Raw genomic sequence first — 15061 nt, forward strand, 5'->3', positions numbered from 1 at the left:
GTGTTTACTCAGCGATCTAATACTCCGAACTTGTAAGTATAAAGGAGGCATCAACGGCATGAGTGGACAACAGCCCTTCTCTCAGAAGGGAAATTTGCCTCTGTGGCAAACAGAAAGCAATTTGCCACTACAAGGTGTGAGGTTTGTTTCCAGGTTCTGCTGCTCACTCAGGGGCTGGTGTTCACCCAAGGGAGCATCACTGAAGCAGTAAATCTGCATAGGAACAGCTGATCATCAGCAATACAGACAGACTATCCTCTAGCAGACAACAGCTCCTTCGATACATCCACAGGTATGGAAACAATACAGTGATGCACAGTCCCCATCAATGTGCCCTTATACATCCCTTAGTCAGATGCTCTGAGAGCCCTCTGGGACCCTGGAGATCACTGTATGCAAGGGGAGGTTTAGGTTGGAAATTAGGAGACATTTCTTCTCAGAAAGAGCAGTCAGGTATTGGAATGGGTTGTCCAGGGAGGTGGTGGAGTCACTGTCCCTGGGGGTGTTTAAGGAAAGGCTGGACCTTGTGCTTAGGGACATGGTGTAGTGGGTGACATTGGTGGTAGGGGGATGGTTGGACCAGATGATCTTGGAGGTCTTTTCCAACTTTAATGATTCTATGATTCTGTGAATTTCACTACCAACTGTTCACAGATTTTCAGTTTCTTCATCTGTAGCACGTTGTGTAGTCTACAGTTCCTTACTTTAGGTGGTGACTGCCTCTGTTTACTTCAACAGTTGCTTTTCTTTCCTCAGCTGTTGTGCATTCCTGCCTTAATTTCACAACCACTTGGTCTCTCCTTCCTTTCTGCTTGGGAAGCCCCAAATGCAGGCAGCTCCCCCTTATCTGGGTGGGTTTGGGGGCAGTGCCAGAACCGAACACGGACCTCTTATCCCGCAGCCCTCCCCTGAACACCGCATACACGCCAAAACCCCTTCCAGCAGCCCCAAGCCGCCATGTCGCCCCTCAGCGAGGCGGGCACTGGGCACTCACTGCGCCTGCGCGGCGCTGCGCCGCCATTTTGGGCGCTGCCGCAGCGGCCCGCCCAGGGGCCGTCCCCCGGCCGAGGCGGCCCCCGGGGGGGTCCCGCAGCCTCTGGGCGTTCCTCGGGCTCCGTGTCCCGGCACCCCGCGGTGGGGTTGCGGGGCTGCTCGTCCTGCGCCTCTCAGGCTGGTGGCTGCCGGTGGTGCTTGCTGGTCTCCTTCCCTCGCAGCTGGTGCGCGCTGGCAGGCTCCCGTGTGTGGTGGTGAGTTTATCTGGTGGTGCGTTCGCCAGTGGTGCCCTAATAGTGCTTGTCGAGTAAGCCTGAGGTTTTCTGTCTGCCAGTGCTGGTGTTTACACGTGAACCCCACACCACAGCTTAAGTAGAACTATGCGTTCTCTTTAAGTACTTGCATTTAGGGTGCCTGCAGGTGGTAAGTCACAAATCTGGAGGATACAGGCAAGCAAGATGCCCCCGTTAAGCCTGTAACGTGCCCGAGCAGGGCAGAACAACAGGTGCCGGTGGGAGGAGGGGTACGTGAAAGGGTGGCAGGGCAGGGTGAGGCAGAGGCTCTACAGGGCTGTGCGAGGTGGATGGGCAAAACCTGTGAGGGACAGGGCGACGGGTACAGAACAGAACAGGTGTGAAGCACAGCAGCAGCCGCAGGAGGTAAGACACAGCAGAACTTCAGGAGCCCAGCCCTTTTCCTCAAAGTAGCTCCTGATCCAAGTCCTGGGTAAATGTGTCCACATGTTACCCGTGTTCGTGTAATTTACGCTCTCCCTTGCAACAGAGTGCCCCAATACCCATACCATGCTTAGGAAAATAAAGGCCAATGAAGCAGCAGGCAGTACAGTTGCTAATGGGGATGCCATTCAGTCATGCACAGTCATGCAGGCATATTTGTGGCTTCCTCTGAATCAATGGCTTTGTTAAGTTAATCTGAATAGGCATACAATGCTTGCTGGGTTTTACAGAGTGTAAGAAGTGTTGCATTTTTGCTTAAATGTTCATTCTATATCGTCTGTTAAAGGGGAACAATAACACAGGGCATACGAAAAGAGAAGCTAAGAGAAAGCAGGAGTAGAAAGAACTCTCTTAGAATTAATGCAAGTGCCCTGAGATACAGCATGTAGGAAAAGATCTTTGTTCTCACTTATTCTCACAAAAAATGTGCACGTTAAGGGGCCAACATAATGAAGAAAGCACGTTTTGGAATAATTTTTTTCTATCACTGAAATGCTACTTTCTTAAAAGTTACCATAGAGATAATTATTATATTTATGCTGAAAAGGAGCAAAGCTACCAACCAGCCATTGTTTTGATTGTATTCCTTTCTGCACTGCAAATAGAAATCCAGGACTTGTAGTCTATTTTGTATTACCATGTAATCACAACAAATGCCTCATCTGGTATTTCCCCATTCCCTAACCCTGCCCCCCCAAGTTCTGTCAAAAAGCTTAGTTACTGGCAGGTATTACAATAGTGGGCATAGGCATTTTCAATGTGAAAATACGATAAAGGGATAAAAACAAGATAATGGCATTAATGCTATAGAGCATTTGCAAGTTAATTTCATATCAATAGTGAAATTATGTTTTGTAGTGGTCAATTGCCAATTTCAAAACTCTTCAGGACTAAATGGGAAAAGTCCATTACAGTGACAACCGAAATTTTCTTTCGTGTACCTGATGGCCTGCGTTTCCTAAGCTTAGTTCTTTAATTTTGCTCATAGTTCTCTGTCAAAGTCCGTTAAATAATTTGGTCAATAAGAACTTTACATTTTCTTGACAACAGAATGAATTGTGATTTTTCAGTACTTAAAGGGGGCTTGTAAAAAAGATGGAGAGCAACTTTTTGCTCAGTCAGATAATGACAGGACAAGAGGGAGTGGTTTTAAACTAAGAGGGGAGATTTAGATTAGAGATTAGCAGGAAATTCTTCACTCAGACGGTGGTGAGCACTGGCACAGGTTGCCCAGAGAAGCTGTGGATGCCCCATCCCTGGAGGTGTTCAAGGCCAGGTTGGATGGGGCCCTGAGCTACCTGATCTAGTGGTGGTGTCCCTGCCTATGGCAGGGGGTTGGAACTGGATGATCTTTAAGGTCCCTTCCAACCCAAGCCAGTCTATGAATTAGATGAACTTTTATGAACGTGAGGGTTACACTGTGCTCCATACATGGAGCAACAACACATGCATAAAGTGTCCAAACTGTAATTCTGACTTTGAGCAATACAAATTGTAACTGTGGTCTTTATCTGCAACCACCAAATATATATATGTGTGTGTATATATATCATTGACAGGCCTTGCAATTTATTTCCGCCATTCAAAAATGTTTGGATGTGTAACGTATGTCCAGAGCGATGAGCAGATGGTATGTTTGGTTTAAAAAAAATAAAAAGGAAAAAAAATGATAGAAAATGCAATAAATGCATCAGACCCAGTGTTCATGCATAAGCACTTGTGGTTGATATCTGTATGAGTTAAGTTACTGATACAGAAACAGTGTTAAAATGAAAATGATGGATGGTCTAGTGTCAGATGTAGTTTAACCTTTCTATGACAGAGGATTTGGTGAGATGCTTCAGAGACTGACAGAGGATTTGGTGAGATGCTTCAGAGACTGGGCAAAAATCAGGAAGAGTAACCAAAGGTGCTGCTCCATTTGCTATGGGTCCTTTCCACAGGAGTAAGGTCTTCTGTTGTAACAGGACTGTGATGCGTACATCAGGTCGTAGGTGTGCAAAAACCTTTGTGCATTTAGCTGAAGCTGTACAGTTCTTGTGTCGAGCTCCTGCAGTCCAGCAGACAGTCTGTGCTTTAAGATGAAGGAGTTTTAAGATGTCTTCCCGCTTCCACTGCTGTGTGACCTGGGGAACATACTTTGTTTTTGTGTTTCTGTTTCCCTGCTCGTCCTTGGTCTTCAGCTTTTACATTCTCTTGATGCAGATGACCGTGTTCATAGTCTTGTATCATAGGATGTTTCTCCCAGCAAAAGGCACTACCTGTAGCTAGTAACACTGCCCTCTGACCAGGTGTTATGGATTTTAGGGGTCTGGAATTGAGAGTTTCAGGTGATACTTAAAATGAACACAGCTCATGCTTAAATTGCAAATGTCACAAGGCTGGAAGTATTTTAACTTTGCCTCTGTTTTATGAGGAATTATGTTAGGAGCCCTTATAAACTGCATTAGAGCTAAGCTTTTCAAAGAAAGCTAAGCTGTCTCATCTAGTGAATCTACTGAGCTATACCTTGATTTAAAAACAAAGGCACAGAGGAATGTTCCCTTTCTGGGCAAACCTTATCTGTGTAAAACTTATCTGTTTTAATTGTGATCACAGCCCCTGTGCTATGTGCTTTTTTATGCAGTGATTAATAACGTTAGCTGTACGTTAGCTCTGATAACTGCTTCCATGGAAATAAAACCAGTGTAAGCAGTTTAGTGTTTTATTTAACTTTATTCTTTCAGTAACAATACTGCTAAATAATTTTCCTATATATTTCAAATAAAGTGGGTTATTCATCTGCACTAAGGCAGTTGTGCTTGTTCAAATAAGAATCACCAGTGATTAGACAACTTGGGTATGATAAAACAAACATGAGAAAAGGGGCCTTGCAAAATTATTTACATCATTCGTAAGAATAAAATATACAAATATTTGGTTTTATTATCAAAAGAATATAGTCATTTGTTGGGTAATTAGGATTTTATCACTAATTTCAAATTTTAATTTCAGACTCGCACCTAAAAAATTTCAAAGTATAAACACCTATAAAACTAGTAAATCTAAAAACATGAATTTGTAAATATTTTTTCCCCAATTATTATTGTTGTTAGAAAAGGACAATAAAACAACACTTTTAAAGTTTGTTAACTTAGAAATTGTTTGGCAAAGCATTTATGCTTATAAGCTAAACCAAGATGACAGGCACCAGGGTTTGTTATGTTTCACACTTCTGGAACCAAGGAGGCTTAAGAAGGGAGGTGGGGATTACTTTCATTACATAGTAACTAGCATCAAGAAAGAAGAAAGAAAACGTTCACAATTGTGCCTAAGTACCAAATAAACAATGAAAGTGCTTATTTCTTCATCAGCAAACTAAAACAATGTTTCCTTTACTATGCCCCTTCACTCTGCTATTTTAACAGGCTCTAAAGTGGTATCTACAGAAAGTTCTCTATTTCTCAGTACAGATGATAAACACCTGCTTATCAAAATAGTGCAAACAGGAACAAAGAAAAGTGCTGTCAACGTAAGTAAACCGCAGGGAAAAAACGCAGCTGAATGTTATGACCTTGCAATGTTGCTTTAGAGAAATCAGTAGTACGCTTTTTCAGCATGTCAGACCAAATGTATTCCTATTTACCATATCACACCATCATTAGATGGGGAGTGTATTTGGTCTTTTGCATATACTCCTTCATAAAAGTAATCGTGTCTGTTCTGACTTTCGTACTGCACATTTAAGAAGTCTAATGACTTTTGAAAAAGTCAAATCATTAGAATAACATTTACAGTGCTGTCTTCCCTTTTTCCCTTTATAACTTTCTTCGGAGTGCATAGAAAAGGCCACAGCGACACATTCCATACAAAAATCAAGTTTAAGTTTTATGTAAAATACTCAAGTATTTTTAGCATTTACATACGCAACTTAATTTACCATACATTCTTTCACACTCCTTCCTTATATCTTTATCTTATTTCTTGGACAGACAACAGATATTTCACCTTATATAGTTCAGCATTTAACCCTAGTATAAACAAGAGCATTACTGGAGGTACAATGTCAGGAGCATCTCGTTACAGAACATGGAACACCATCACTGCAAACTCCTGTCCTCAGGTGTCACAGTGCAACAGATCATAAATGGAGGTCTTTTCCCTGTTTTATCCACAAGAAAATCACTCAGGTCTAATTTCAGAGTAGTTTGAAGACAAGCTAGAGTGTGATAGATCTTCCTCTAAATACTACTCTAGGTGCAATTTTCTTAATGTTTGTCTTAATTAATGCTTAGGTCTAGATACTGATTTTCACTGTAAACATTTCTGCTATTTGTGCTTTCAAAACTTTGTGAAAGGAGTTGTGAAAAGAAACTGAATAATTTACTTAACAGTTATGTCACAGGATAAAACACAACATTCATGCCTTTGCTTTTATAAGGCTAAGGCTTTTGTTATGTCTTGAGTTTTGCTTGTGCTTGCAGTTAGCCCTTAGTGGGTAGTTTTGCTAGTCCTGCTGCCTTTGGGGGATAAGATTAGTTATTTGCCAGCTTGCCAGTCTCAGACTTAAAATATTCTACATTTATTTAATTTACTCCTAGATAGCATGGCTTTAGTGCAGGGTATTCCCTATAATTCTTTGCTCAAAATGTGCATTCTAAGATTCTTATCTCACCATTACAACATGGTTTTTTTCATGACTTTGAGGGGAAAAAGTAACAGTATGATCTTCCTCCACTACAACAAGAAAATTTAAAGTCTAGTTGGATGGGAAAGAATGCTTAGTTGTCTTATAACTCCTTTCTCCCCTACTGTATCAAAATTTGTAATAGCTTTCTAGAAAAGTTGCTACACAAAAATGGCTTGTCTCCTATTTATAGTCTTTGTGCTAGCTGCTACAGGGTAAATCCAGTGCTAGCTATCAAAATGTTACATCATTTGGCCTGAAGTTATTGAGTGAAAATTGTACAAAGTGACAGAATTCATGTAGCAATTTTACATGCATTCAATACGGTGATGTTGCATAAGTACTATTGGCACAAATTATTTCATTAAAAACGTTTTCCAGTAAAGAGAAGGAAAATAATACTCTAAATTAAAATATATTACAGAACTCCAGAAACCTTGTACCTTAAACAACTGAGGCCAAATGTAAATGGGCTTGAAAAAAAAATTGCACGCTTGTATAAAAGAATGAAATTTAGCCCCCATTAATAGCCTTATTACTTTTTCAAAAAGAAGTAACAAAACATCAAGTAGTTCATTCCTTGTGGCTTCACACAGTGAAGTTCATGCTAAATTGCCTAGAAGGAACAGGTTCTCAATAGCTATCTTTTGTGAACACATCATCAGTTTCATCATCATTCATCCCTCTTTGGTAACGTACTGAAGAGAAGGCACTCCAGTGAAGACGTTTCTTTTTATAGAGAAACCACACTAATCCGACAGCGAAGACTAGGATAATTAACAGGGCAAATGCTACAGCCACCCCAGTATGATTAGAACCTGTAACAGAACAAAACAAAAATTGTTGTTATTTAAAGAGTTTTGGGGAGAATATTGCTTTCATGGGGTTGGTGCTTAGGTACCTATACACTAATACTGTACGCATTTATGTAGGAGTCATTTAGCTGGAGTAAAGGCAAACTGTTTCAACATATTAATAGACTTCACCTTATCAACTGGAAGTTAGGTTCTCATATGAATTGTTTATTATTTATTAATTGTTTATTTTGATTAATCTGCTTAATGCTCAACTGACTGCTTCCTTTTCTGGACAGAGCAGAATATGATGAATTAACATGAGACCTAAGGTTTTTTTTGTTTTTGTTTTTCTGGAGCTGTGTGACCGTTTTCAGGAGCTTCCTCCAGACTGAAAACAATCTGAGTACCTGTTTACTCAGCTTCTCTTACAAGCAGAAGTCTTTCTGTACCTACCTGTATGGGCTCACCCATGAAAGACACCCTCTGGTAAGAACTAAAAACACAGCAACTACTCTACGCTGTCTTTTAAGTGTGAATTTCAATTCTCTCCCTTACCCTATTATAAGCGGACAGTGGGAGCTGGGAGAAGTAAATTTCTAAAGAATTTGTCCTTTGTTTCTCATCAGTATACTGTCTTAGCTGAATGTAATTTTATGGCAGAAGAGTCACTGAAGGCTCCTGCTTAAGGCAGAGCTACTTGATAGGTTCTTTTGAGGATTGCACTATTTTTTATTTTTTACTTTAAGAGAATTTCCCCACCACAAAAAGAAAATCCTGAATATAGTCACTACAGTGTTAAGTCTCTGCTAAAAATCAATTTTTCCGTACCTAAAGGAGCTTTGCAGACCACTCTGCTTTGACTACGACTGCAGTCAACTTTGGACCATGTGCCAGTTGTGGACAGGATAACACTGCATTTTTCATTGAGTTCTGTGCTTTTGTTTTCCCAGTTGGCGTAGTTAACTGATGAGCCATCGAGCCAGTACAGGGACTGATCTGTTGAGAAAAATTTGCTTAGTTAGGTCACCAAAATATTCTCTAGTACTACAATGAATGTAGCTCAGAGCTATCGAACTATTACTTTACACTGCTAAAAGAATCAGAGCTGAGAATATCTATTCTGTATATTTAAAGCAATAAATATGAACACATCACTTTTAGCCACACCTCTTCTCCAGACCCGATGCGTTTGGATGGAAGTGACAGCACAATCAAGCATCAATGAGAGTGTTGGAGAAAATGAACTTCGCTGCTTCCTGGTTATCTCAGGTGAGCAACAGGAAGAGACTTAACACAGCATGAAGTCCAAAGGGCTGTGCCCTGCTAAGTGAGGGATGCCAGCCTCAGAAAGGAGTTATTGTAGGCAACTGCTGCTACAAAACTGTATTCTTATTTGAGGATTTATACATTTTTATTTACCACATGAAACACTCATGTTCATACATGGTTGCTGCTTCTTACCCTTAGAGTTCTGAGTCAGTCCAAGCCATACTTTCTTGGTGATGAGATCATTCTCCTTTATGTGTGTGCTCACAAATGCATTTTCTTCAGCATCTCCTATGGTCAGAAGTGTTGCTGAAGGATCTAAGGGGAAGAGGAAAATGGTCAGAATCGTAACTTCAGAAATTTCCATTGTGCTCATACATTAAGCTTTCTGTGGGAACAATTACAACAAGAAAAAAATTGATGATCTGGGCTTCTACGATTAGTTGAAGTAACCTGCAAAAGAAAGACAAACCCTCCACACCCTAAATTACAGTGTAATGTTATACTAGATAGCTTCAGATGACTGGTTATTCAAGCAGGTCATATGAAATAAAATGGAGTAAACTTACTGCAGCTGTGGACTACTTAAATGGAAGATATCAAAAGATATGTCACTGATTCAGAATTTCTAGTCTTGTTCAAGTGATAATACCTTTTGTAAAAGGCTCAGCATTTTGCTGAATCAAGTTCTTTTCTAAATCAATCGTACCTCATTTTTTATATGCAGTGTTAAATTAAGGAGTAAGAGGAAGGAAAGGGTACACTGGCATCAAGACTCAGTGTACCCATTCTTTACCACTATATGCAAATATAAGCCAGAAGTTTAATTTAGAGAGTGATAACTTTATCTTTCAGCCACCAGGGCAGGCTCAACAGAAAGGTGAATCCAGAACTGGGTCTATTTGCACCTTTTCTTCTTCCTCCTACATAGTAAGTTATATCATATGATTACAAAAAATATGTCAGTCACTACCTTCTAAACTAAGGTGATCAAAGATTCTGTACATGAGGCTGCTTAACATTATCTTTTGCGATACAATCCGCACATAGCTTATGAAATAGGAGAGAGACTCCTTTAACTTGACAGGAAAAGTGTGTTTTTTAGTAATATCTATAAATGTGTATCATCTATATATTATTATAATCTTTGGACTATCGGCAGGCAATTAATGAAAGCATATAATGTGTAAGAAAGCACTACTAAAAGCACTAACTTTATTTCTAAAAAAGTTATTTGTATAAAATGTTTTCTTCCAAATTGTAAACCTTAAGTTTCTGAATCCTCTATGAATGAATATCTGCATTTCCTTTGCAGATATCCATGTGCCAACCAAATTGTCAGCCTACTGCAGAGTTCTGTCAAGGACCTTAATCGGATGTTCGAAGGTAAAGCTACCTATTAGTTTTCCTAAATAAAAGAAGATTAGCTGAAAAGCTGAAGCATAGCTAGTATATGGCTTTCATTCTTGTTTTTAATTTTTTTGGTAAAGTAGACTAATTACAGATCGTAATGTGATAAGAGTCTAAACATACTCAGTTTCTGGCAGACTTTCTTAGCATCTTCCACATTATATACTGAAAAATTGTAGAACGCCATGTCAAATGCGTAACAGTGATCCTTATACTGTATCCACTGTAGTGTTCCACTAATTTGCGGGCATCCTGGGGCTTGGCTCACTTGCTTTTGCTGTAATTGTCTGTCTGGAAAGATAAAGATATCAATGTTATTTCTGCTGCAGGAGTTTGTGCAGTTTCTTTGTTGTAGTAACATGGAAGTATTAACAAGGACTACTTCTCCTACCAACATCCATTATTCAATTAGTATATATTCCTTCTTCATGTCTAGTAGAATTATTTAAAAATGGACATAAGACAAGTCCCAAAGACTTGGGAACCTTTTTTTTTTCCCCCTTGCCTTTTAGGGTGTTTTGAAGTTTGGTTTATGTTTGATATAGATTTGATTAAGAAGAAGACCAACGCTTACGTGTATGTCAGAGGTGACCAAGAGAAGACAAGGATTCTTTTAGATTTTCACCTCTAGAACAGAGAGGATGAGTCTCCAACATTTATTAAAATCATTCTATCATCCCTGCTAGACTCTTAAAAAAAAAAAAAGTGGTCTTTCAGCCTTTGTTTCTAGTTCTAAATAAATCATGTAAATATAGAATACAGAAGACAACTACATAAAACGTTGAAAAGTAACACTTACTGTTTGGAGGGCTATAGCAAATGGCACCTTCAGCAACGTTTGTACATTTTGTACGGTTCCAAGATCCTTTAGTATCCAACAGAACACAATTCTCAGTAGTATTTGAGTTTTCTAATTCCCATGGATAGTAGTCAAAGTCAGTTCCATCTGACCATTCAAAATTAGCTTTGCTTCCCTAATTAAAGAAAGAAAACTACAATTTTTAAGCTGCAGTACATGGTTGTGGTTTAAATCTTGTCAGTCATTAATAGGTCATGTAGCAATAGTTATCACTTGATGAGTGATAAATTAAAATTGAGGTACCTCATTCTCTCAATCCAAGCAATCCTTAACATAGGAATCCTACCTGTTTGTGCGAACTGAGAAACCACAGCACCTTTCTAAGCTTAAACCTGCAGTGTGCCTTGTAACATTCTATGGGGAACGTTTTACTTAATGTAATCCTGCTGTTCCATTTAAGCAGCCTGTCTTCCTTTCTGTGGAGATTACTAGACGTGTTGCAAACTGCTGAACCGCTGGGATGGCTGCAGTGCATAAAACAGGCCAGGCTCAGCAATGGTTTGCAGTGTCAGCTCAAACTGCAGATACAGCGATGGAAGCTTGACACTGAAGAGACGGTTGTGAGAAGTGGGGACCCCATTCACAATCAAAGGAGGGGCACAGGTAGGAAAGGTAAGCATGGAAAACACACTTCTGCTCTCTCTGCAGAGGACTATCCTGCCAACCACTACCAGTTCTGGAGGCAGATTTGGGGAGTATTGTGGGAAACAGGGTTGGGACCATGTGCTTTTGCTCCCAGGACAAGCAGCCAGCAAAGGAATATGATCTGTAGCTTGGCCTTCTGAAAGAAGGGATGCATAACTTGCTAAAGAGCCAATTCCTGAATGGCCTTGAAGAACCAGTCCTGACCTGCACTAAACATGCTCCATATTGTATTATTTTAAAGTTTCAAAGATTCAGAAAAAATAGTAGCAGTGTCTCTACATACACTGAAATTTAATATGCTTTAACATATGTTACATGGAAATGGAGCTGCTAAGGATCTGGAAGAAAAATATGGGAAAATATTTGATGTCATGTACAGAATATTATTTACAAACTCTTACTGAGGTTACCAACAGTACATACTTACATCATGAATTGACAACCCAAGCCACAGAGGATACCCATCCTGCTTGACAATATCTTCCAGAAACAACTGTTGTGATTCACTGTGTACACTTGCTAGATCACTCCTGTTTTGTTTGCATTCTCTCAGTGCCTCATACCACGTTAATTTTTTCTGAAGGATCCTGTATGTTCTGTTTCCATGTGGAATAGACTCAGGCAGTCGAGGTTTGTGCTGCTGGGGTCCTATTTCAAAGAAAAACAAGACAAACTGTACACTTCATTAATATTACTAGGAACATACAGAAAGTATTAAAATAATCTGTAACACTGCAAGGCAAGAGTTAATTTTTTTCAGTACAAGCCACTTAATATGTAAAATATCTTTTGTTATTTTGAACATCACAAACAGCCAATGACGGAGTACAGCAAACACATTGTCTGCTCAGAATATTGCAGTAGTTATGCACAGACTGATCCTATACCAACAGGAGCCCGTGAGAGTTGTGCCACGTGTTTCAATGGGAGCAAAACCAAAGCCTTGTACAGAAAGTGCTGCAGGACCAGAACTTAAATTATGAGCCTCGTCCAACACTCCATAAATTATACATGAATCTTCTCTACAACTTACCCCTTTCAATTTTACAGGCAAGAATACTGTACACATTATAGTGATGAGCATGCCAACTTTGAGAATAATTATAAATATCCCAGAAACCATCAAGATTTACACCAGCAAAAAAATTGTTCTTCTTTATGGTAGGTCTTCCCAGCCTCCAGTTATTGTAAGCCAGATGAGTTTCATCATACCACTTCAGAACTTTATCTGTGGAAAATATTGCATATTTATCAAAATGTTGTCATTATGCGTACAAATACCATTTAGCTTTTAATGACATTAACAGATATTCACTTTGGAAAAAAATCAGCGATGCTCTAAGTTACTCTAAATTAGTTCTGTGTACAATGCTAAATACGTTAGTATTACTCATCCAGGCCCTTTTACATCCTGCTTTCCAGGGAAATCAAATCTAGATGAAACAGAACATGCTGGATCTAATTATCACTCAAACAGAAACCATGTCCATAACTATTTCCTTCTAGAAGATAAATACAAATATAAATCATTATTATATGTTTGTATATGGTTTGACTTTGGCTATATACTGAAACATGCAAGAAACATGTACCTAATGCTGCAAACCATCTTCAATCTAGTTATTACAAAAAAAGAAAAGACAACTTACCACTGTCGTCATAAATTACACCCAGCCAGACCCACATAGCCAGACCGCTGAATGAATGAAGCTGTTCAGTAACAAAGTTATTCTCTTCTTCATCTCGAACGCTCAGAACAAATGCTTCTGGGTCTGTTGAAAATTTTTTTTAATTACTTTCTTACAGATTCACCTTTCAGTTACAACAAAGTATTTTTCACTACTATTATTAACTACTACAGATAGGTTAAAAACGCATAATAACAAGACAAAAGAACCAAATGAATAATGGGAAAACAATTCTCAAATATGTTATCAACAGTAATTCCCCTGGTTTTGTGGCTAAGACTCAGCTCCAGAGATTTTATGGGTTCTATCATCTGTAAAGTTTTATTTTCCCTTTACTATTCCTCCCTTTATTATTTTTTTAGTAAAAATCGGGTGTATAGAACACAAAGCTATCAGCAATCTTTCACAATGTTCTTAATACTTTTTATCTAGTAGGCAGATTAAGAAAAAGACTGAATTGAAGTCAATTAATGAAAAATCAGTTTATGGAAAGACACGTCTTTGAAATGCTAAAAGAATTACTTAATATAAGAGGGAAGCTGTTCCTAAGTGTACACTTTGTTCAGGATGAACAGGAAAAGCCCACGTGCTTTTCTGAATTGGACTATTCTCTGCCTGTTTACTTTGTTCACTTCACTGTTCCACAGAACAAGGGAGAAAAAAAAAGTACTTGTGACTGTAAAGACAGAATGTTGCCAAGGGGATAACAATTACCCAAACCATTTAAAATTTGCATATTTTAAATAAAAAAAATTGTGTTTTCCATTTTTCAGAGATCTCAGAATTCGTTAGTTCCTAGTTATCTCCCTCTCAAACACATGGCCTTGCACTTTTAATCAGTGTAGCATGAGCACAAACAGCATCAAGCAGTGCAACACTAATACACATATCCAAATGCACAGCCTTCCTAAACCCTCACTTTGCTGTCTTTTTAAGACAGTGACTCAGATCTAAAACTAATCTCCTTCAAGCTGGTACGTCCTTAGATATCTGTAATATAAAGAAGTACTTACTCATTTTCTTGCATAAATGATGAGCTTCTTGAGACTTCAGTTCTTGCCATCTATTTTTTGTTATCATAAAAGTGTAACAATTGTTTCTAAATGATATCCAGGGTGTATTTTTAATCTTATGTGGGCACTTAACTTGTGTAACTTGTTCTTTTTCATTCTTCTCTAAAGAAGGAAAGACATGACATTATTAAAACAATTTTTGCACACCACAGTACATTTTCAGGTAGCATTTTAAAACAATCAAGACAAATAAAAGTGTTGCCCTCTGGATGTGTGATGTGTTACTGTTTTCAGTTTTTTCATGACAGTGAGGTTTGGGTTTTTTGTTGTTGTTTTGTTTTTAAGTAACTAAATAAGCAGTAAGCATTATAAAAGAATACAAACCCTTACAGCTTGCACAGCTGTTGGGTTATATAGGTTTAAGAATACAATCGCTACATAAAAATGCTAAGCATGAACGAGCAACTAAAAGCTCTTACTGCCTTTTGTATGAAGGTAGATCACCATAACAAATAAGCTGTTCCATAGCTGGCAATACATCCTAGTTCTATGACTTTGTTTAATACTTGATAAGTGAGAAGAACTCTTCTTGTAGTTGATTAGAGTGGAAGCACCAATTAAAGATGTCGTAATCTCAAGTATATACTTTACTGTGACTCAGTGCGTACAACAATGGTTTAACTGTCTTCTCACCAAAATACTATTATTATTAATGTTCTCCTAGGGAAGAAATCTGTGATAATCTGAGATGTTTTTCTCTTTGAGAAGGGAGTCATGCTTCATATGCATCCCCCCCAAAAGCTGTCCTGCTATAATAGATGTATATTTAGAACAGTTTATGTGAACTGAAGATGACTTTAATTTGCACCTTTCAATTCAGTGTCTGCCTGCTGTCTTTCTCCTCCATATAGTCAGGTATCTCTTACCCTTTTTAGACTTGAATGACTGAAGAGGTCTCAATATTAAGATGTTTATAGTACAGAGGTA

The 15061-nt window shown here is 38.7% G+C and overlaps 2 protein-coding genes across 17 annotated transcripts in view; one reads left to right on the forward strand and one right to left on the reverse strand.

Moving 5' to 3' along the window:
- Positions 1 to 99: 99 nt before the first annotated feature.
- LOC310901383 (uncharacterized protein) lies at positions 100 to 14342 on the forward strand. Of its 16 annotated transcripts, none has more exons than XR_014585740.1 (7): positions 100 to 1247; positions 5138 to 5241; positions 7550 to 7679; positions 8355 to 8462; positions 9775 to 9845; positions 11129 to 11340; positions 11468 to 14342. XR_014585740.1 is itself a non-coding variant. In XM_083840890.1 (5 exons), the coding sequence occupies exons 1-5, from the start codon at positions 958 to 960 to the stop codon at positions 11177 to 11179; spliced, it is 633 nt and encodes a 210-aa protein (XP_083697016.1). In that variant the 5' UTR covers positions 100 to 957; the 3' UTR covers positions 11180 to 11794. The 16 variants fall into 16 exon arrangements, 6 of the variants coding, with proteins under 6 accessions (XP_083697016.1, XP_083697018.1, XP_083697019.1 ...); XR_014585742.1 differs by adding an exon at positions 9315 to 9389 and having other exon boundaries at positions 8328 to 8462; positions 11129 to 11794; XR_014585743.1 differs by adding an exon at positions 9315 to 9389 and having other exon boundaries at positions 11129 to 11794.
- Positions 4426 to 15061, reverse strand: part of LY75 (lymphocyte antigen 75) — a 47620-nt gene continuing 36984 nt past the window's right edge. Inside the window, exons 27-35 of the mRNA XM_083840732.1 lie at positions 14075 to 14236; positions 13023 to 13145; positions 12407 to 12601; positions 11801 to 12021; positions 10669 to 10843; positions 9993 to 10160; positions 8655 to 8777; positions 8022 to 8189; positions 4426 to 7214 (exon numbers count right to left, since the gene is read on the reverse strand). Of these exons, the coding sequence (XP_083696858.1) occupies positions 7030 to 7214; positions 8022 to 8189; positions 8655 to 8777; positions 9993 to 10160; positions 10669 to 10843; positions 11801 to 12021; positions 12407 to 12601; positions 13023 to 13145; positions 14075 to 14236 (1520 nt within the window). The 3' untranslated portion in view covers positions 4426 to 7029. The remainder of the gene's footprint in view (positions 7215 to 8021; positions 8190 to 8654; positions 8778 to 9992; positions 10161 to 10668; positions 10844 to 11800; positions 12022 to 12406; positions 12602 to 13022; positions 13146 to 14074; positions 14237 to 15061) is intronic.

This window comes from Anser anser (assembly GCF_964211835.1).
Source record: "Anser anser genome assembly, chromosome: 6".
Taxonomy (NCBI): domain Eukaryota; kingdom Metazoa; phylum Chordata; class Aves; order Anseriformes; family Anatidae; genus Anser; species Anser anser.